General features: G+C 49.3%; 2 protein-coding genes across 3 annotated transcripts in view; both read right to left on the bottom strand.

Moving 5' to 3' along the window:
• SCD5 (stearoyl-CoA desaturase 5) overlaps window positions 1-8476 on the bottom strand; it is a 33699-nt gene extending 25223 nt beyond the window's left edge. The window contains exon 1 of the mRNA XM_075709318.1: window positions 8317-8476. Within this exon, the coding sequence (XP_075565433.1) occupies window positions 8317-8476 (160 nt within the window). The remainder of the gene's footprint in view (window positions 1-8316) is intronic.
• Window positions 8477-16684: 8208 nt separating this feature from the next.
• The window catches only part of SEC31A (SEC31 homolog A, COPII component), a 49012-nt gene continuing 43634 nt past the window's right edge, over window positions 16685-22062 (bottom strand). For both annotated transcript variants that reach the window (XM_075709783.1, XM_075709782.1), the window contains 3 exons: window positions 21146-21265; window positions 18185-18256; window positions 16685-17325 (listed from right to left, as the gene is read on the bottom strand). In XM_075709783.1, the coding sequence (XP_075565898.1) occupies window positions 17146-17325; window positions 18185-18256; window positions 21146-21265 (372 nt within the window). In that variant the 3' untranslated portion in view covers window positions 16685-17145. The remainder of the gene's footprint in view (window positions 17326-18184; window positions 18257-21145; window positions 21266-22062) is intronic.

Genomic DNA, 22062 nt, shown 5'->3' with positions numbered 1-22062 from the left:
CCCTCCATTTATGAAGAACATGAAATAAGCCTCAGAAACACCTTGTCTCACCCTGGCCTCCAGCTTCTCTCCAAGCTCTTGGGTGTCCAGGAGGGCACAGTGAGCTTGTATGTCCACCCCAGCCCTGGACTGCAGCAATTGATGGTTAGAGCAGTGCAAACCCCTTCCAGGTGCCTACTCCCTTGCTTCTGAAATGCCACCTAAGGGCGTAGGCAGAAGTCCCTGCACAGATCCAGCTGTGTGGCAATGATAGGAAACATCCCGTGAACGACTCCAGACGCAGAGGGCAGGGTAGGAGCAGCCAAACACTGCAACCCCTTCCACTGACACAGCAGGATCCCACGGGCACAGAGGGCATTACAGTGAGCCTGGGTTGGGGAGGATACGAAACACTCAAAAACACAAAGTCAGCCAAAGAACAGAGCTAAAGAGCCAGGCAAAGAGAGAGTCCAGTCAAGAATAGCTCCTCCAGTTGCCAAGGCCAGGTTGTTTTATTCTGAGCCACTCAGAACATCATCTAAGAAGCCAGTGGCCAAAAATGGGTTGAGAAAGATCCTCATTTCAGTCTCCCTCCAGAAATCCCCATCCTCCTGGTGCTGAGGTCCCTGCACAAGAGGGATGGCATGCAGGATTCCTGACGCCAGTATCTGACAAACAGCCCTCCCCTCTCTTTCATATCAGCCTTGCTTTACTTAGCACAGTAATTGTTAATGTTTCAGCTCTCCAGTGGGGCAGCACATTTTATTGTTAGCCTACATGGTAAAAATAAAATCTGATTGCAAGAAATTGCTTGGCTTCAATTACAACATCAGTGTTAATTACAAGTGCAACTGTAATTGCAGGGAGAGAAGGCAGAGTGGCAGGGATGAGGATGCATACTAAGTGCTGGTGGGCGAGCTGACATTTTCCAGCCCAGCCCTCCCACAGCAGAGAGCAATACTTTTGCCTTCTTGACAGCAGTTGCAGCAATCCCAGACAAGCAGGGCTGCACAGCTCACACTGCTCTGCCTGGTGGCATCTCCTGGAGAAGAAGCATCTGATCTGCTCCCAGCCCCTTGAGACTTCCTCCCATGCTGACACAACTCTAACGGATGCATTCCCTCTACTTGGAGCAAAGTCCATCCATGGAAACTCCTCAGAGCCTGTATACTGCCATCCCCACCTCCACATGTAACAAAAGACAAAAAGCTAGAGCCACAAATCTCTGTTGCCTCCCCAGAGCCTGCGTGCACCAGCTCAGGAGCTGGCAGGCCAGGGCTGGAGGAGGCATCTCACGCTTCCACAGCCCTTGGCTGGGCTTCTCTGTGTTTGACACAGCCAGCTCTGGGGGTGCCAACAAACCTCCCCTGCTCTTTCCTTCATGGGGCTGCTTCAGAGGGATGCTTCTCCCAAACCCCCCAATGTCAGCGGGCAGCCTGGAAGCCAACAGTTCCTGTCAAATTTGGTAGGATTAGAGACAGGGATTCCTACCTTTGCTGGATCCAGCTCTTATCCCTGCCCTCATCGCACAGGTCAAAGGGAAAGAGTATTTGAGGTTCTTCTGGTTTGCCTGGAGCACGGCTCAGAGCAGCCAAGGGCCCAGCAGCACTTTGTGCCGTGTGAACGTCCTGGTGTCTAAACACAAACAGCTTCACTACTCACTCACCCATTCACACTGTCCAACTGCAAGAACTCGTTCGGAGTGCCTTGAACCCACCTCCTGAGAACAACAGGACCAAAGGGCCATTACATGCATCCAGGGCTCAGCACACACATGCTCTGCGCCCACACAGACATTAGATTTTTTTTCTCCATTCCTTTATCATGTTCACAGTGACCATGTGACGTGCAGCACACAAAACAGAGGGAAACAAAACAGAGCACCACCAATGCACTGGGGATGAAATCAAGATGAGGAACAAAACCACATAGTTACAGCTGAACATCATGAAGTTCACAGACAAGGCCTCATCTCCAGCAATAGTTAAAACAAGAGAGGAGTGAATGCTGGCAAAGGGAAAAACATCTGACAGGCAGGAGTGTCCTCTACAGCAGAGCATCTCAGAGTGGGATCTGGAACAGGCCCAGGACCACTCTCATGTCTGTGCATTGCTAAGGTGGAGGGCGTGTTCCCCAGCTCTGCAGTGGACACAGAGCTCAGACTGTTCCCAGATGTGAAAGGCTAGGGAACAGCATGTTACAGCCACCCCCTGCTCCAGGGCACTTGTCATTTTTAAGGAGAGAAATACTGTTTGAGAAAGGACTCTGTTCCCATCAGAGATGATGGGAGTTCAGGTCTTGATGCTAGGGGGGAAGGAACAAGCCAAGAACTTGACTATTAGAGAGAGAGAGCTGTAAAACAACGCTTTCAAACAGGGCAGGGGAGGAAAAGCCAGTGTAAACCTGCTCTAGAAATAAGCAGGGCTTTCCCCAGTGCTGATGTGCACCTCAGAGATGCAGTTCCCATTCTGAAGGTCGACCTTTCCTCTGCTCATCTAGCGGAACAGCTTCTGTCTTGAACTGCTGAAAGCATGGTGGAGCTAGGGGCTGATGGACAACAAGGCTGGCTTCCTGTATGCCACAGAAACCTCCCAGAGCTGCTCACTGCTCATGGCCAGGACTGTTCCGTAAGCTGGCAGACAGATCTCTCTTGGGAGTAAGGCGAGGTAAGGTCCTTCTGTTCATTAAGCTCCTCCCACCAAGGTGGCTGCAGACACCTCTGCAGAGGTATCCAAGAGGAAAGCATTTGCTGTTTCCCAACCCAAAACACTGCCTACAGAAATCACTTGAGCATAGGCACTTTGCAGGACCCGGAAGGTACTCCTGCCAGAGCACAGCAGGAGTAACAGTAAGAGAAGTTTTAATCAAATGTCTCCGTTTCATGTCTGTGAAACGGAGACAGTATTTCCACTCTCCTTCATCTGCAGAGGTCTCAGAGGTACCGAGTGGAACTTCCTTGGAGCTAGGATCTTTTATTTACAGCCATCTGTGCAGAGTTTCTAACACTGTGCGTAGAAATGGTTAATGACTAAAACCAGTTAATAACCAAAAAGCCAGTAGATGGCACTCAAGAATATGCAAGACTTCTAAAATGTGCAAGACCAATAAAACTTGCATCTGCAGTGCACAACAGCAACATGATGATTCTATGTGTCTCATTACATAGACACACTACCAGAAGGGCTGAGAAAGAGGTGATGATCTTGGTGGTGCCCTCCAGGCACCACAGTAACCCAAAGTGGTAAGACCACAATGGCTTTAATATCTCTTATCGAAGAGATCCAGGCAGCAGGATTTGGATCCAGACCCGTGCCTGGGAGCAGCTTGCATTTTGGTGGGTATGCAGTTGGGCAGCACCGCCGCTCCGCCTGCGCTCTCAGACAGCCAGCGCTTGAGCGCAGGGGAAAGCTGTGTGGGTAAGCATGGCATGGGGCCCGCCACGGCTGAACATGATCAATCTGGCATTCTCAAGAGTACTAAAACGTCTTCTAAACATTGCTAAAATAACAGCTACAAGCCTCCCCTCCCATATGAGCACCGTAAGAGCAAGGCCAATCCTCCTCCCCAGTCCCAGGCTCTGGCAAGGCGTATCAGTGTGTGAACCAACATCTGCTCAGCTATCAGGCAGCTCTCAAACACATCCAGATGATACAGCATTTCTGGGTGGCCATGCCTGTGCCAGTGTTTAAAGTTAGTACTAGTAATACTTGGCAGCCTGAAAGACAAGGCTTTAAAGCAGGTAAACAGCATAATCCTTTGTGAGGTTTTTCTATTTCCTATAATGCATTTGGCTACTTTAAGTGCTTCCTCACAAGCGCCCTGTGAAGGTTAAAAAGCAACTTTTTCCGAACAAAATCTGAGACCCTTACACATCATGTGATCCCCCAGAATGCAGTCTTTAAGAAAAAGAAGCTATCGTGAGCCCATCAAAAAAAAACTGTTAGGTGCGGAAACATTGGCGGAAACATGCTGGTAATTTTCTCTGTACAGGGATTTCAGAGTTTTTTGTTTCACTTTCCTAACCCAAACAGATAACCTCACTGGGACTGCAATAGGATGGAGCTGGCTGGAGCAAAGACCTTTCTGGTTAAGAAGCATCATTTAATGGCACGTTACAAAATTAGGGGATGAGCTGCGCACAGTTTCCTATCAAATGGCCTGTGGAAGGAGGTGCAGTATGTCCAGCCCAAAAGAGGCCACTGGCGAACCACAGCCCTGTCCACAGCCCCAGGTGGCCACAAGGACTCCTTTGCATGAGTTCATTCCTGGGGAACCTGCCTGCCTGACCCAGCTGGCAGACCCATCACACCACTTCCTGGTTTCTGGCCCCACTAACAGTGAGGTGCTCCCACCCTGCTTCAGTTCCCAATGCGAGTCTGCAGGGAATGGCAATCCCTGCTCTTCAAACCTCTCTACAGGGGATGCTAAGCACCAGGAGCCCAAAGCCCTGCAAAAGCAGGTGGACAAAGAGACCTGAAGGGGAAGGTCACGTGCCAGCTCCCTGGGGCCTGGGCTGCACCATGCTCTGGGCTTTGCAGAATGGCCGGTGAACCCTGCCAAACCTGCCAGCTGTGCCTAGCAAACCTGCTGGTGGGACTGGGGGCAGACAAGACTCAAGGCACATTTCCTCAACAGTTCCCACCCCTTTCCAAGGCTGGGAACCCAGACTGCAGGGACATCCCAAAGCAGCAGATGTCAGCTACGAAACAGCACAGATGCAGACAGCAAAGCACCAAGAAGTAGGGACCACGTATCACAAGCTGCCTGGCTCTGGATCAGGAGGAAAAGGCAACAGTGTCTTCTCCACACACCCCTGCACCAAACCGCAAGTCAGGTTGGAAAAGAGCAAGGTGAGAGGGCTCCCAGTGAGTGCAGTCAGGCTGGCAGAGCCCAGGGAGATTTCAAAGGCACAGTGCTGGTGGGATCTGCCAAGACGGCTACACGGCTGTCCCATGGGCACAGCCTAGGGCTGCTCGATGCCTCACACATATCATCTGCTGTCTCTCAGGTTAAGGCAGTTCCCAGCTCATGGAAAATTTTGACATGAGTAATTTTATTGTTTTTATTCAGCTTGGAGTGAAACCAAATTCCACGGAGGCGCTGGGATAGCCCCAAAAACCTATGTTTTGACCAGTTTATCTGTACATCCCTTGAAAGATAACCCAAATCCCGGTGCTCCCGGACGAGGTGGCTGCACTACCCAGAACACTGTTTGGGATCCCTTGTGCAACCCTGGCTCCATGTGGGGTGCAGGAAGCTGTAAACGCGGGCCTCAAGGTGTTAGCGCAGGAGGCGATGGGAACAGGGGAGTGAGTAAACAACGAGCGAAGCCTTCACTTGGCAGCATTTTTCCATTGTCTATTATGTACAGCTGGATGAATGTCAACAAATTACTAATGGAAATGAGCCACGCTGAGCAGGCAGTTTGGCTTGAACAGCTGTTTTCTAGGCGGCACAGTGGCATTTCAGCTCTGCTTAGCAAGCGGTGGTGAATCAGGGATTACAAACTGCCTTCAGGGGTGGGAAGGAAGAAGCAAACCCTGCACAGAGGGACGGAAGCACCTGCTCTGCCCCTGCCAAGAGCCCACCAAGACGTAGATGTCTTGCGGGAGGAGAAAGTAAAAAGCCAAGCAGGCAGTGGCGAGTCATGGGAAGCTGCTTGCTTCCTGCCACACACCACAGAGGTCACACCCAGCACCTCCAAGACACTCTCTGCACTCCCCTGCGGCTTATCCACAGGGGAGCGGTGCTGGGGAGCACAGGACAGAGCAATGCAAGGGCTTGCATAAGATCACTGGGAAGCTTCTCAAGTCCCTGGCAAGCTTGGGAAGAAAAAGAAAACCATGGATGGATGCAATGAGGGCTGTAGCGACTCCATCCACACCCTTCAGTGTACACACACCTCTGCGCTACCCAACACTACACCCTTACCCACCATGCAACTTCTCCACCATGCCAGCCCTGATCCGAAGGCAGTCTCACAGCTGGTCTGCCCAGGGAAGATGTGGAGAACTGGGGAGGGCAAGGGACACATCTGATTGACACTTCTTTCTTCCGACACAACTCTACTGATTGGCTCCTTCCAGACTGAAGTGAGGTGGGTTTGTTAAGCAACAGCAACCCTGCTTTTGTCTTCCCTGAGAGAGTCTCTCAGAGGGACCTCAGACACAGGTCTCCAGTGTGACAGCAAGCTACTTTTGCCTGACATATTCTGCAGGAGATCCTATATTTTCACCTTGCCCCACCACCTCTGAGTGCAGCAGACCCCCCAGCAGCCAGCTGTGAGAGCGGCATGCAGTGTCCAGCTGGCCAGGATAGCTGGAGCCAATGCACCCAGTTGCAGAGCCCCAGTAAAAACAACCTGGCAAACTCCCGTAAAAACTTTGTGGTCTGCTTTAGGGTGGCTGTTAAAAAAAAAATTATGTCAGTAAATGGGAGGCTCTAGCTTTCAGAAAGAAAGGCATTAAGTTGCAAAGTCATTGAGACCTGTTTTAGCATCTGTTTAATTTCAACTAGGAAAAATACCTTGGAAGATGGAGGGTTTCAATTGGTAATTCGGCTCCAGCCTTAGGGAGTTTTGTAATTAAGACACAGTGAAATCAGATGATTTCAACATGTCTTCTTGGAAAGGCAAAACTGATAAAAAGAACGCCCACCTGCCCACACACTACAAGACCTAAAAAGGGTGAAAGCAAACCACAGGCTGGCCATGCAGCTTCCACAGGTTCTCCTGGTCTCCCCAACCATCAAGCTACAGCCAAGGTAAACTATGAAATCAGCCTGAACACGACCAGGAATAGAGAGGGGACAGGAGTAGCGCTCACAGAAGGAAATCAAGCAAAACACAACCACCCCCCAAACCTTTTCTGGTTGCAAGTGAGCCAGGTAACGGTTTGTGCAAACCAGGCAGCCAGTCAAATGCCAGGTCCCCACCAGGGACTCAAAACCAGTCTCCCAATTAAGAACTTGTCAGAGGATGGTAATCGACAGAAGTGTTCATTTCCCAATTGCAAACAGCAATGGTAGCTATTTCTAAGGGTTAAGACAGACTATCAAAAGCTGGACCAGTAAAAAACAGATTTAGGAGTTCCTCAAACAGAAGAAATAAACCTGATTTCTAAAGCACTTGGCTGGGGCTTTTTGAGAGTCACCTTAACACTACTGATGGCAGCCTAACAACCCAAATTCCCTGCCTGTGAGTTCCCTACAGCAGACATCCTTTCTTCTATTTGTATAAAAGAGTCCCAGGCCATTACATTCTCCATTCTCTCAAAAGCTCCCCAGAGCAAATCTTTTACCCAAGAAATTGCACCAGGTGTAAGTCACATTCAAGTTTCTATCCTCTTGGCCACCCACATTTACATGACTCGGTACACGATTCTGCCCGGTGAAGGATGATACTGACATCCACGGTCTATTAGTCTCCCAAACACTGAGAAACCTTGCACAATACTGCAGTGCTTCTATGTAGCTCTTCTCCCAGCATCGTTCTTTTGTGGAGAAAAGAGGACCTCACTGTAGGATGGAAGTAAAGACGCTATATTTCGTATTCTCTTTCCCAACCCGATCCTCAGCTTTTCGCAGCTAGCAAGAAGACAGAAGCAGCATGCCACCTCATCTCAGAAAGCACAGCTGGGCTTATTTTCTCCTTCCCAGTGCCTTACAGCAAGAGCTGTACAGGAAGACCTCGACTTTTAAATCTTCCCTAATGAGAAGATGTATCACCTTCCTCAAGAAACAAAGGATGGGGTGATTTCCTACTCCCAACAGAAAGACGTGGGTGTTCATAAAGTAACAAGAGGAAGCAGCAAAGGGAAGACAAACACGTTCTCTATCAGACTTCTAAACAGAAATATCAGCTGCTTGACTCTTTTTTTTTTTTTTTTTTTTAAACTAAAAAAACCTGGCAAGTGTAACCCGAGGGAGAGCGCCTCCTGTTTCTACAGCAACCGAGGGCCCGGCGCGGAGCTGGCAATGGCATCCCGGGAGCGGCCGGGGGGGCACGGGAACAAAAGCGGCGGGGGCTGCCGGGCGGCGCGGGGTGCCCGCCCCCCTCGGCGCGCAGCGGAGCGCCCGGCCCACGCCTGCCCGCCAACGCGCGCGACTCGCCACGCCAAACGCAGGGAAGCGACTGCACAAATAAGCAGGGGAGAAATACATAGAAAACAAGAGGCGGCTTGCTTCCCCCCGCCGGCGCCGGAGGAGCCGCAGGGGAACCCTGCGCCCCGAGCCGGGCGGGGGCCGCGCTGGGGTCCCGGCCGCCGGGAAGCCGCTCCCTCGCCCCCCGCCCCACCTGTGGCGTGGCGCGGCGCAGCCCCGCGCCGCCCCCGCACTCACCCCAGAGGAGGGTGAGGAGCTGCGCCCGCGGCACCAGGCTGAGCGCGTAGACGGCGCCCAGGTGCAGCAGCCCCATCAGCACCACGTTGCGCCAGACGATGGCCTGCCCGCAGCCCGCCGTGCCCGCCTCGCCGCTCGCCGCCCGCCGAGACCCGGCCATCTCGCCGGCGGGGCGCTAGGGCCGGCGGCGGCGGCCCCCACGCAGCGCGGCCGGGGAGCGGCTAGAGGCGGCCGGGCCGCGCCGCCGCATCTGTTGCTGCCGCCGCCTCCATAGAGCTCCCGCGCCGCCGGCTGCGCCCCGCACCGCGGCGGGGGGCGGGCGGGGGGCGGCCGCCGGCCCTGCATAGCGACAGCCAATGGCGGCCGCGGACCGCCCCGCCCCCGGCCCCGGCCCCGGCAGCGGCACCGGCAGCGCCGAGGGGCGCCCCGACGGCCGCGCGATCGCTGCCGGCGCTGTCCCCAACGGCCGCGCGCGCGGGCGGGTCCCCGCGGCCGTCCCGCGCGGGCTCGGTCCCGCCCCGCCGAAGGGAGAGCGGGGGCGCGGGCGCGGGCGCGGGCGGGCGTCAGGCGCGGCTCCGCGCTCGATGGCCGAGGGGCACCGGCTTCCGTCCGCCCTGCCCGCGCCTTCCCAGGCGGCTGCCCCTGAGGAGCGGCAGGCACCTCTCCCCCGGCTGCCCGGGAGTGCGAGGGGGCAAACGCGCCCCGAGAGAGGCGGATTTCAAAGACGTTTCATTTTGGAAGCCCGTGAAACCGCAGTAAAGGATGCCTGCCGCTGGGGCGAGGGAGGAGCAGGCATTGAAGAAAGTTTATCTGACTGGGAGTAACAAGATGGGCACCGGCAACCAACATAAAAAGACAGCAAGCTTTTTATCAGCAGTGCATACCCGAATGAAGAGCGTGCCACGCTTTTTGTTTACTCCATCCCACCACGAACGGAGCATTCGCTGTTTTTGTGCTCAGATGTGGTTTCCGGGGGGGCGCTGTCCCCCCCGTGCTGCTGTGGCCTCCCGCCGCAAGCCGCTGCAGGCAGGGAAGGAGCACGCGTTACTCGGTGTGCCGGGGTGGGTTTGTCAATGGGGAGTTCACCCGTGCAGGAGGATGACCCAGATACATGGAGGAGCGGCAGCAGGCAGAAAGTAGTTCACTGTTACTAGTGAGGCGCTTCACATGCTGCGGAGCAGGGAGCGTCTTGCACAAGCAGCATATGGAGGGTTTAAGTCATTAGGTGGGAACCAGCTGCTAAGCCCAGATGAAACCTTTGCCGGCAGTGCATTTTGTTTAGTTTTGAATGTTTCTGGGAGGACAGGAGGGAAGGACAGTGTGGCACAGGCACAGGGCGGACTCTCTCCTTTCATGACTTTTGTATCTCTCCGTGCCAGAGAGCAGACAGAAGCCCCCATCCCTTACACACCAGCTGCTCCCCGCCTGCTGCTGGGCGCACTATGCTGTGGGTGACCTTACAGGCTTGTGGGAGCAAATTGCACAGCCCAAGCTCACGTCTGCACACGGTGACTCACGCAGGTACGCTGTCCTGAGTGTTTAATGGAGGAAGGTCAGGGCTCGGGGTGAGTGAAACAGGAGTGCTACCAGGCAGCAAGGAAATACGGACACTGGGAAGCATGTCTCTTTGTGAAGGCAAGATGAAAGCGCTCATCCTGACCTGGCTTCTGCAGGCTATTAAAGCATGGCATGGGATAGACATTAGTCTTGTATGCTCACACAGATGCAAGTGGCGCTGAAACCTAGCAGCTGCCTTCCACAAACATTCCTGCCACCCTGGCAAGAGGCAAACACACATGGAAACTGCTTTACGAGATTTCCAACTAATTTGAGTCACTGATGAACGCATCCATGAAGGCTTCCTCTGCATTAGTGCAATGTTACCTTTGCACACAACACTCTTAAGTTTCATATTCTACTTTTATTTCCAGTTCACAACAGTTTGTTTACACAGTAGCCAACACAGCATGGAAAGCAGGTGAACAAAGATGACATGACAAATGCTCTGTTGTGGCCGGATGTTCTCTGGGTACAGGGAGTGCTGATACTTAGGGTGATACTGTTGGGTATCTTCTGTGAAGGAAAAGGCCTCATGCCCCTGTCCTAGCAAAGCCGGTCACATGGAGAGAAAGCTTGTCAAGTGCAGCAGCAAAACTGGAAGGGGGACATCGTCCTGTCCCCAGCCCACCTGAGACCAGAGGGGTCCCTACTGCTCATGGGGTTGCTGGTCCCAGTGGAGGAGCAGATGAAGCCCAAGCCAGACCAAAGTCACCCCTTTGAGAGTGTCATTGCACAGTGTCATTTCTCATGAGTGGAGTCCATCACTGTTCCCCTGACCCCAGAAATCACCAATCAGGCAGCGGTGCTTCAGTGACAGCACCTGACATTTAGCTGTGGTCCAGGTGACCTGTACATAGCCCTTGGTGCTATCTTATGAGCTAATTAACTTCAAATGAGTCTCACTCTGTTGTCTGCCTCAGCACAGCTCTTGCTCAAATCTCACTGATGGGCAAGAAGACTGGACTATGGGCTCAAATCTACTTGCAGGCAGCATGCAAGCATATGATTCCCCCTGGGACAGAGCATGCCTTTCTAAACCTGGCTGAAATGCTGCACTAGGTTGCTTAACAGATGGGCACAGGCTTCGAGTATTGCTTGTGAAGTGAACACACATCCTCTTGCAGCCTTGCCAGCAAGAGGGAGCTCATCCATCATCTGCACTGAGGTGAGAAGTGCTGCCCATGACATGAATCTGTGAGTATCTCACTGGCAAATTCCTACCACTGATGGGGACAGGTGTCTCTGTGCCGCAAAGATGCTTCTGTCTTGCTGGGAGGAAGGAGGCTACTCTTTACTCTCCACCAGCACAGCTGTGTGTCAGATAACAAATGCAAGAACAAAGGACAAAGACCTAAATCTTGTGGGGCTTCATATTCTGGTTGAAAACATCGTGGACTTGCAGGGATCCGGCACTGCTGCTGGAGTTAGGTACTGCCCCACACAGAAAGCATGTTTTTATTTCTCGCTTTGCAGAGGGAAGCACAGGGGGATCCACTTAAACCTGCGACCGGCCCCTGCCTGTTGTGCTGTGTTCTGCATGGCAGCGCATGGGTGGGCAGCAGCATCTGTCAGGGTGATGCAGATCCCACCAAAAAGCCTTCCTGCCAAATAACACGAGACCTAGAGGCTCTTTGCCTTATGAGGTGAGTTAGACTGGGACGGTACTCTCAAGCTGAGGCTGCAAAGGGCTCAAAAGGCAATGTCTTAGACAAAGAGTTTTACAATTTTTTATTATCACAAAGGTTTAAGAAACATAGCAAAAATTGAGGTCTAGCATTGCATAGCTCCAGAATTTACTTGTCCTTCCTTAGTTACCTGACCTGACCCCTTTTGGCCTTCAGAAAGCCACACAAAGGAATTCAGAGGGAGGCTCTTGCCAGGGTTCGAGAGCAGTGTGGCAGGGGGAGGCAGGCAGACCCCAGCTCACCTCCACTCCAAATGACTGCTGGCGCAGCACCAGCCTCGACTCCTGTTGTCCTCGACTCCCAGGTCACAGGCCTGGACCCGGGGCAGAGCAGCTTTATGAGTGGCATTGGTACAAAGCACATTAGTCTGCCGTGCTAATTAATTACTAACTACACCTCCTGAGGTAAGTGAATCAGCAGAGAGTATATAATTCAACTCAAGATTGTTTTTTATATATTTTAACATTCTTCTAGAATTCTCCACGTGGAGGAAAGAAAAGAGGATAGTGACGATGAAAGGTAGCAAATGGATCATGAGAACACAGTGAGTATCATTTTAATGCTACTGCTGCCTGCTACGATCACATTTCAGCACGGAGTTATTTAAAATGTTGACAAGAGTGGCCTTTTCTGTTCTTTTCTCTTGCCATGAAAAATGAAGTAATGACCCCAGAACATTGTTCAGATGAAGGCCTTAAGTGGTAAAGAAGGAAACAAAGCCTAAAACATCAGAGGGACAAGAAATATGTGCTCAGTGTATTGAAGTGTTTCTCGTGTACCTGGCAAAGTTGAGCAACAGGTTCCCAAGAAGTCTCCCTGGTGCTGTCCAGGCAGGCCACAGACTTACTGGTGAGGTCAGCTGCAGTTGCATTTTTAGGGTGCTCCTTAATAAACCCTCTCTAAAGACTCTCTTCTGGCTAACTTGCAGCTCTAAAGCTTATAGGGATTTTAATCGGTTTAGCCTTTTTTGAGTGAGGGTTGCATTAACTGTATCCATACATCCTACCTGGCCATTTGGTAATGAATCTGTCTGATCTGCAGGACTGGCAGAGGAAACATGGGAATGACCAACTCAGCATACAGCGAGTCAAGGTTGGGAGATTACCTTGAGCTTCCCCATTTAAGAATGGACATGTTGAAACTGTTCCTGGTATCAGTGCATTATTTATTACACTCCTCAGTATACTCTGACAGTGGCCTTGGCTCTTGTTCAAGGCTGAGCGACTCAGCTCAGCACCAGGCACCCCAGTGGGACGCTCAGCATCTCCTGCAGGAGAGGCAGAATCTCCTGCAGGAGAGGCAGAATCAGTCGGTGGCAGACATTTGGCCATATAAGCCTGTTTTTCCCTTTAGCTTTGAGCCATGTCTGGCTCTATACATGCTGCCTTGTCTTTGCAATGGATGCTTAACACAGCTCAGAACAGTGAACCTTTATCTGTGCAGAGCCATGTGGGATCGCAGATATGGTGGGGGTGACAGGGGAGGGAAATATCTGACCCAGGAACTCCTTTTTTTTCCCTCTCAGGCATAACAGAGTCTCCAGGCAGGATAATGACACGGTGTGGTTTGTGCTGCTGAAGCAAAGGACCAGCATGGTGGTGAGGCTGAGGATGAAGCTGAGGGGAGCCTGCAGGACTCTGGGGAGTGGTGCCGCTGCATGCTGTCTCTGCTCTGGTTCCCAAAACATGCCCCCTCCCCTCCAGAGTTGTGGGGGGGAAACAGCTATGGCAGCAAGTCCGCCCTCCCTTCTCTCTCAATAGGCCAGTCAGTCTAGCATATGCTCCCTTCTGGGCAGAGAACACATGGTTACTAAACAGTAAACCCACATTCCCAATCTGTATGTTAGGGAACTATGTTATCTGAAAGGCACAATACAGAACAAATCTGATGTAAACATTGCACAGGCTAGAAATGCTGCAGTGATTAAAAGACAATCTCCAACATTCGTGTCTAATGCTGACCTTGGACTTCTGCCAGCAAAAACAAGGTAAAGCCATTACAGAGCTTTACAGGCAGAAAAAGGTTTTCACTCAAGTACTTAGACATTCTGCCCATAGTCAGCCTGCTCTGCAGTACTGCCCCTGTTACATCCCCACCTATTTGCCTCAGCAGCAGGAGAGAACTGCATTAACTCTGCCCTTTCCCACAAACTCTCCTACTGGTGCTTTTGCCTGGATGGCGACAGCTGAAGTAGCAAGATACCACCTCGTGTCAGCTGCCATTGGACAACATCCACACTGCCACAGATTACATCTTTGAATTTCCTTCCATCCCTTTTTCTCACGATTCTGCAGCCTTGGGGGGCCGCAAAGGCTTGGTAGCTTGGTTGGTGTTAATGCTCTTCTCACTCAGTGAGATCAAAACTAGGCTATTTGGGGCCAAATTCTTTCACCAGCATAAATTGGCAGGGCTTCATTGCCTTCTGTAAACGAAGATGGCCATTTGCATTTATAACATCAGATGGGTGGCTAATTGCTTGGCATTCCTTGAAGATATGAACAGACGGCAGCATAACTGATTAACTATTATTATTCATCTCAGCTGCTCTCATGAGAGAAGTATCAGATTTTTGCATCCACTCCTGTTATGTACTTGGGCAGGGCAGTTTTCCAGTCTTGAGCTCCTGAGGACAGCCAAGGCAGAAAAGAGCTTTCCTTTCAGCGAGGAGAGCGACATTACTCTGTTGCTGACATACAGCGTCCAGCCGATGGTACAACATCATAGTACCCAAAGATACTATCACCTCAAAAAAACCCAGTCTTTCTCTCTGATCCGGTGGTCTCATTTTTGACCACTTCAGTTTCCAGACCAAGCTTACTCACGGCCAGCTCATACCACATTTGTTTTCATGTTAACACTGTTCTTTAGTTCCAATCAACCTGATTCCCTTGTGCTCTTCACTAGGTGAACAAGCAAAGTTTATTTAGTCTCTTCCTGTTAAACAAACTCTTCAGGCCCTGACACCTGCATGTCTCACTGAGTCCGTTCTCACTTGGCATCCTCCTTTACATGCATGGAAGTCTCACGAAGGCTTGTGCAATGCCATTAAATGTTCCCTGGATTTTACAAAGCCACATCATATTGACGAACTGTTCCCAGGTAATCCTCTCAGGTCCTGCTGCTCCTCTTATTCCCAACTTACGAGCTTCCAATTTACAGCAATGCTTTTGCCCACAACCCTGCACACCACACCTACCAGAGTGCATCCCACTTCTGCCAGTGCTGTCAGTCTGCCCAGAAACAAGCCAGCTTCACAAACTGGACCATCTGCACATCCTTCACAAGTGCCACTTGCCACCACTCCTGCTTCTTGTCTAGAACTCCCAAAAACACTTAGTGAGAGCATATGCAAGACCAGCTTCTGAATTCCCCTTCTAGCCTTCTCACAGCACCTCCCATCCGCGAGTTTGGTCCTGAAGTACTGAGATTCTCTTTTGCTTTCCTTTCCTTGCTGAACAGTGTATTACAGAAACATCAGGCCAGCCCAACACACCTGCTTTTCACCCTACTGAGGTTTTTATTCCCATTGACCTCTGAATGTGTTCTTTCTTTTAAAATTTCTTTCCCACTCTGAATCAAGACACAAGGGTCTGTGTTTCCCTGGCCAGACCGTGCCCAGTTTGCTCTGAGGGAGGCATCAGTGCTGAAGTTCTGCGCAGCAGTCCTTTCCACCTGTGCAGAAATCCTGGGGTACTAAGCTGTCCGAATTCTGCTTTTGCTGCAGATGACAACATTTCTGCTTCTGTGCAGCCCCTTTCCTCCTGCCTTCCCCATTATCAGGGCCCCAGCATTTCATTCCAAGCTTGCAGAAAGCAGTCCTAGGGGAGGGAAGGTGGAGCATACTGAGCTCTTACCACTCATCTGCATCAGGAGGTGCTGCTGCAAAATACTTACTAGGTAACTTTGTCCCAGCCATCAGGACTGGGGCTGGTGACCTAAATATTTTTCCCACTGAGGCAGACTGCCATTCCCTTATTACCAGTTTCTGGCAGCATTAACATACTTCACATTTTTAATGTGATTCAGCCAATACCAGAGCCTGCTGGGCACGGGAGTTTTATTAAGGGCATGGATGAATAAAGGATACCTGCATACCTTCCCAATGACAAGAGCAGAATACAATCTACTTACAACACTGCTTAGAAACCTATAACCTAAATCAAGGGGAAAAAAATTACTCAATTTTTTTTTTAAACTGCTGAAACAAAAGGAACTCTAAATCGATACTTTATGTTCACCAATTATAAAAGCTTATGAGGTCAGAAAATGCTGGAAAGGAAATAAAATTAAGCTAAATTTTGTCAGAGGAATGGAACTGTTTCACCTGACAAATCTGAAACTCCTAATCAGTTTAAGTCACACAAGTTAGCAATGATTTGCATTGTTATTTATATTTCTTGCAGTATGTATTGCCAAATCTACATTCCACAGGCACCGATATTTTGGGTAGTTTTCAGGCAAAACTGCCTTTTTTCTTTTTTAAACCTGGACATTTCTTCCAACTGCTGTTCTTCCTAGACATACTTGCTATTCATGGCATACTGCTTCAAATTTTTAAAACTTAAAGCCAACTCCAACTGTGCCACAGGAAAGGACAGCGAGCTGTGAAATTCACCCAACCCAACTTGCTAATGGCCAGCAGAAGTGTGCTTGCAGTTTCACAGAGCAGCATGCCCTCACAGTGGTAAACAGTGTAGCAGATGCAGCAATCTCCAGGTTCAGGGGACTGCAAGAAACAATTTGCACCTTGTTTATACACTAAATATCCATGTGTCTGTATGGGTGGCTTAAACCACTCTACATTATTTCCACTCTTAGCTCTTAAAAATACACACAGATGTGTTCAGAATCCTTGCTAAACCTTTCCTTGAAATGTACATCTCTCAGTATAAATGTTAAACAGAGTTTTTAGTGATGAACATGGAGGGGGGGAAAAAAAAAAATCCTCACACCTAGGATGCACCAGAAAGCCACCCCATGGTACTCCAGGTTCAAAAAATCTCAAAGTTGCACTTCATAACGACACATTTTAATAAATTAACATTTATTGAAAATACCACATTAGCCTTTATTTTGCTCATTTGCCCCAGTGCAAAATTAAGCTATTTAACATGTAAATCATAACAGAACTCCAAGCAGTTTCATAAAATGAAAGACCAAATACGCTTACAATATGATCAGACTCTTTAATCTGGGGGTAAAGAACAGTGGGGTGGAAGGGAATAATCTGTTTTAGGGTCTGATACACAACCTATCCTGTTTTAGTACATATATCTGTTATTAAAAGCCACTCTTTAGCAGTATAACATGCATCTAAAAATTGACAATATGGGGCATCATCCATTAAATATACTATTTGTAGACAAGAATCATTAGGGATGGGAAAAGGTTTAAAATAAAAGCACCAGGGCTCCACAGCCCTTCTAGAATGATGTATTTTGCAGGGAGAGTGTAATGCCATTTCTCAGCACTCTACTGCGACATGCCGTAAGGACTAGCATTTCATCCATTTCCTGCATGTTTGCTATAGAAATGCACTTCTTTGGAAAAGCAACCATCAAGGCTTTGCAAATGCAGGCTTACTTCAGACACCCAGCTTATTGGCCTGGGTAAGAACAACTTTCAGAACAGGCATGAAAGCAGAGGTCTCGCTGAAGTTGCTGGTGCTGACTATGTGCGTGTGGACGTTCAGTCCTTCCTGGTAGTTGCGGGTTTCGATGCTCTTCACAATGTTGTGCAAACCATTAATGATGGTTGGAGAGAGCTGCAAGGAAGCCAGGCAAGGCAGGTGAGCAGAAAGAAAAATCAGTGCATACACTAGTGCTAGAAAAACACACATCCTGAGTGTAACATCTGGCCCTCAGGAAGATGCAATTAGTTCCTTTCTTTAAAGATAGCCATCTACAGAGCTGCACCACACTGGGAACAGTGCCAGCCCCCGGATGCAATTCCCTGAGGTGAGAGACCTGCTGTGACAGACTGTGGCACATGAAAAACCTACTGAGCTTTTATGTCTTTGGGGTAAAGTTAATTGCTCAGCCACGATGGCCTGACAATGACAGGATTAGACCACCCTAATCCTCAGGTACTAAGAGATCTAAGCCCAGTCCTTTATTCTGCCACAGACCTCCTGGAAGGCTTTGAAAAATTACCAGATCTTCAAAAGTACTTGCACATCACCTTCCAGTGAAGTTAGCAAGCCTCCAACATCTAAATCTCCTGGTGTTTTTTTGACCCCTGTGTGTGTGTCTTCCTTCTGGGAACAGGGGAATTTGCTGTGTTGTCTCATTCTGCCAGCAGCTGGGCACAGGGACCCTCTGGATGCATTCACCCAGTGCCTACTGCAAGGAGCTCTGCTCTTTGGCTCCGCACAGTCCCTGCACAGCACCATGAAACTCATGACATGACCCCAAAGCACTGTAAAGTCTGCACAGACACTTGAGGCCAAGCACTCTGCCTAGCTGTTTCTGGGAACTGCATGGAAACATATAATAAATGTATTTGAAGCATGCTTCCAAAGAAAGAACAAGCACCTGCTACATATTGCAGAGGGGTCCACACGACCAATGAAGTTCTTGGCCATACCTGCAATATTTTGTGGGGGGAAGTAAACCAGAACTTACTGTCTGTTCCCTAAGTTTGTCATACAGAAACTCCAGGCGTTTGTTTGCATCATCTAGTTTCCTCTTGGTTTGCTGCAAGAGAAATAAATACATTAAAACCCAGTGATTTTAAGAATACCATACTGATCTGATATCATTGCAAAAAGGTTCACGCAGCACATGAAGTTCAACAACATTTTCCTAACACATCATTTTAATTCTTTGCTCCGTACTTGTCTCCCCTGATTTTGCTAGGAAAGACCATGTGATATGACTGTAGTTCTCCACATGTAACCGCTCTACTTAGTTACAGAGAATAGTAAACTGTAGAGGTGCATCCCAAAAGCCACTGGTCATTTGCAAAACCCACTGGTACAGCTGATATGGAAAGTGACACAATTCTGAGTTGCAGCATGGATTTTTTTCTTTCTATGGTTCACTGGCAAAGCATAATGATAGCTGGATAAAGTCATTACTGGAATCAAGTATCCAGCAACATCAGTGAGAGCTTAAGGGCACATGCAATCACTGAAGTCTAAGTATGTAGAACTCAGTCATCATTTATGGCAAATCTTAATTATTTTTTTTCATGATGTGATTAGTAAAACCAGGAGTCTGTTTTACTGTCAACAGAAAAGCTAATAGTGTAACCCAAACTGTCCGTACAGATCCTTTGTGCTTCCATGATTTTATATAGACTAAACCACCCACTGATGTGTCTGGAATTATTTTGCCACCAAAGGCTCTTAAAATAACACCAGTATATTCCACCTGGAGTGCCAAAGCAGCTGCTGAAGAAATGCATTTTTACCCACTTTTTTTTTTTTAAACAAACAGCTACAGAAATTGAAGATTTTAATCCAGAATAATAAAACAGTAATAAAGCACCAAGGTTACAATTGCAGAAGCACAATAAAGAAAGTGGTCAACAGCAGTAGAAATGGCATCAGCGCACAAGAGTAATGCAACTTCCTCCTAAATCAGTATGCACATTAATCCATCTTCACTTAGGATAGTACCATTTCCTCTGGCAACTGGAAAAGTTTCCCTGGATTAAATAATTGCCCAGAGAGAAAATAACAAAGCCTATCGGAATGCTCTAGCTCAGGGGTAAAGACAGACTGGTGGCTCCCTGCTGTGCTAGAAATTATGGAAAGCTGTTCAGATGGCAAAGTGCATAAAGGAGAACACAGCATGAGGACCTCGGGCCATGTGTGGAAAACGCCTCAGCAGTGGTTACGTTGTCAAGGAACTGAGACAAATAAGGAAAAAGGACTCCAGGAGGAGCAGATAAGAAACTGGCTAATTCTTTTTTGGACTGGCTAACTCAGATACATGATTTCAGAGCATCTGTTTCAAAACCCATGAAAAGGTTTCATTTTACAGATGGCCAACTAGGGCAAAGAGGAATAAATTGTGTTTAGTAAACAGCAAGACATCTCTCCAGCCAAAGGAAATTAGGTGAAAGAAGTGCAAACTGGTTGTTCTCCCTCTTTGCTTCCTGTTCCCCTTTTCCCCTTTGGAATGTAATAACCGAGTAACATCTGTGTTTGTTCTGACAATAACTGATGTATAGAGTCGGGGAAGTGTCTCTCAGCAGTGCATGCTGGAAATGCTTGCTCTGCCTAAGAAAATCAGACACTTAACATGAAGCAAGCAAAATGTGTTGGCTGAGCAGAAAAGCAATCTCTGGGTGCAGTTGTGAACTGCTTTTGCCTTCTTTGTGTGTCTGAGAGAAGATGCACTCAGAGGAAGAGAAGGTCAAAGGGTCCATGCAGTATATCACTTCTATCCCTGCACTCTACAGCCTAAACTTTAAAGAAAGGGTTTTGAGCAACTGAATGCTACCGAGCCTTATGAGGTCTGTCCAAAGAAAGATCTATGGCCTCAAAAAGCTTCAGCAAAGGAGTATGTGGGCGAGTCCCCCCTGAAACTGCTGGGCTGAGACCCACAGGGGAAAGAAGGAGTACATACGTGCAAATGTCAAGTCTAAACTACAGAGCCAGCTGAAGTTGTACAGTGGACATAAGACAGAAGTGACACTGAACACACAAGATCCTCCCACAGCCACTGCCACAGAGCCCTCAGACAGCTCAGCTCCTAGTCACTGTAACAGGAGTGAGTCTGCTGCTGACCAAGCACATTTAGCACACAAAGCCCTCTGCACACCACCAGCCTGTCTTTCATCATCCACCTTTCAGCATGCAGCAGGCACAGCTGAATAGTCAGTATCTGGGCTTTGGGGTACCGTGTTATTTACTGGCCGCTGGAAATAAATGAGAAGCTTTGAGACAGACGGCTCGTTTACAAAGTACTGACTGCTACAGGAAATGTTCTTCCTATCCAGCTCCAGTGGTCATGTTAAAGCTCATAACCTTCCACTTCTCTGCTCCCCATTGTTTCCTTTTGAAATGAGTTTGTTATCAGAAATCACAGATCAAAATCTGAGGCATGTATGTATGTGAGCCTTCACTCAGACCTGGCATAATTCCAGCTGCTTTCTGCTCTGAATTTTAAGAAGCAGTTAAGCAAATGTACCCCTGTACATGCCTCCACAGTGATCACATGACAGAAGGAAGCACAGACCTTTCTGAAGGTTTTAGAACTTTTATTTAATTTTTTTTAACCATCAACATCAAAACCTCAACTGTAACCAAGTCCAACCCTCCGCCTTAGAAGACAGCAGCAGAGCAGGCTGCAATGGGTTAATTCCCTGCCCATAAACAGCACCATCATGCTCTGTCCATGATGCTGAGGGCTGTAAGGACCAGAGTCAAAGTGCTCAGGCAGCTGGGCTGTGCTCTGGCCCCAGATTGCCACATCCTACATGCATATAGCTTTTCTACGCATTGCTTGTGGCTGCTCAAAGCAGCCTTTAGAAGGAAAAAGCTCTGAGGAGAGGCTGTGATGGCTAGCTGTGCTGTAGGTACCAGCACATGCATGCAAAGACAGGGGTACTCTGGGAGCACCACAGACACCTACCGGATCGGAGGCAGACAGCAGGCACCTCTGGATAAGAGCTTCAAACGTAGTCTTCAGAATAAGGTGCTCCTCAGGGATGGGCTTCTTGGTAATCTTCTCTGTTGGCAGTGCCTGCACATGCTGAGAAACAGAGAGCAGGTGAGGCTTTTCCAGGTCACCAGGACCACATGTTGTTTTCAACTAAACCAAGTGGCATTATTAGCCAGCTTGGCACAACTTCTATTTCTTCCCTGTAGGTGTGTGGAGGTGACATTATCAGCATCTGCTGTCACTCCCTCTGGAGAGCTGTGAAGTTGCAGAAGGAAGCAGCTTGTTGGTCCATACTGACTAGAGTATTAACTGCAAAGAGGTAGTGTCTAGGTGGAGATTACAGTAGCAAAATGCCAGCATGGTGCAAAGCTAGTGACTAAAAGCTCTGCAGTACACTTTGGAGGTACAAGAAATGCCTGGCCAACAGGATCCCAGCCTGGAAGGCTCCGCTGATCTCCGCTGATCTATGAACCAGAACCGTGCAATGCTGGGGCTACAAAAAAACTGGTTGGGTGGCCGAGCCCAGAGAGTAGTGGTAAATGGAGTTAAGTCCAGCTGGCGACTGGTCACGAGCAGTGTTCCCCAGCGCTCTGTTTTGGGGCCAGTCTTGATTAATATCTTTATCAACGATCTGGATGAGGGGATTGAGTGCACACTCAGAAAGTTTGCAGATGACACCAAACTGGGTGGGAGTGTCGATCTGCTGGAGGGTAGGATGGCCCTGCAGAGGAACCTGGACAGGCTAGACCAATGGGCCGAGGCCAACTGTATGAGGTTCAACAAGGCCAAGTGCTGGGTCCTGCACTTGGGTCACAACCACCCCATGCAACGCTACAGGCTTGGGGAAGAGTGGCTGGAAAGCTGCCTGGCCGAAAAGGACCTGGGGG

The sequence above is a fragment of the Pelecanus crispus genome, chromosome 4 (genome assembly GCF_030463565.1).
Source record: "Pelecanus crispus isolate bPelCri1 chromosome 4, bPelCri1.pri, whole genome shotgun sequence".
Lineage (NCBI taxonomy): Eukaryota > Metazoa > Chordata > Aves > Pelecaniformes > Pelecanidae > Pelecanus > Pelecanus crispus.
Note: the sequence above shows the minus strand (reverse complement) of the source record. Positions and strands in the feature narration are given on the sequence as shown.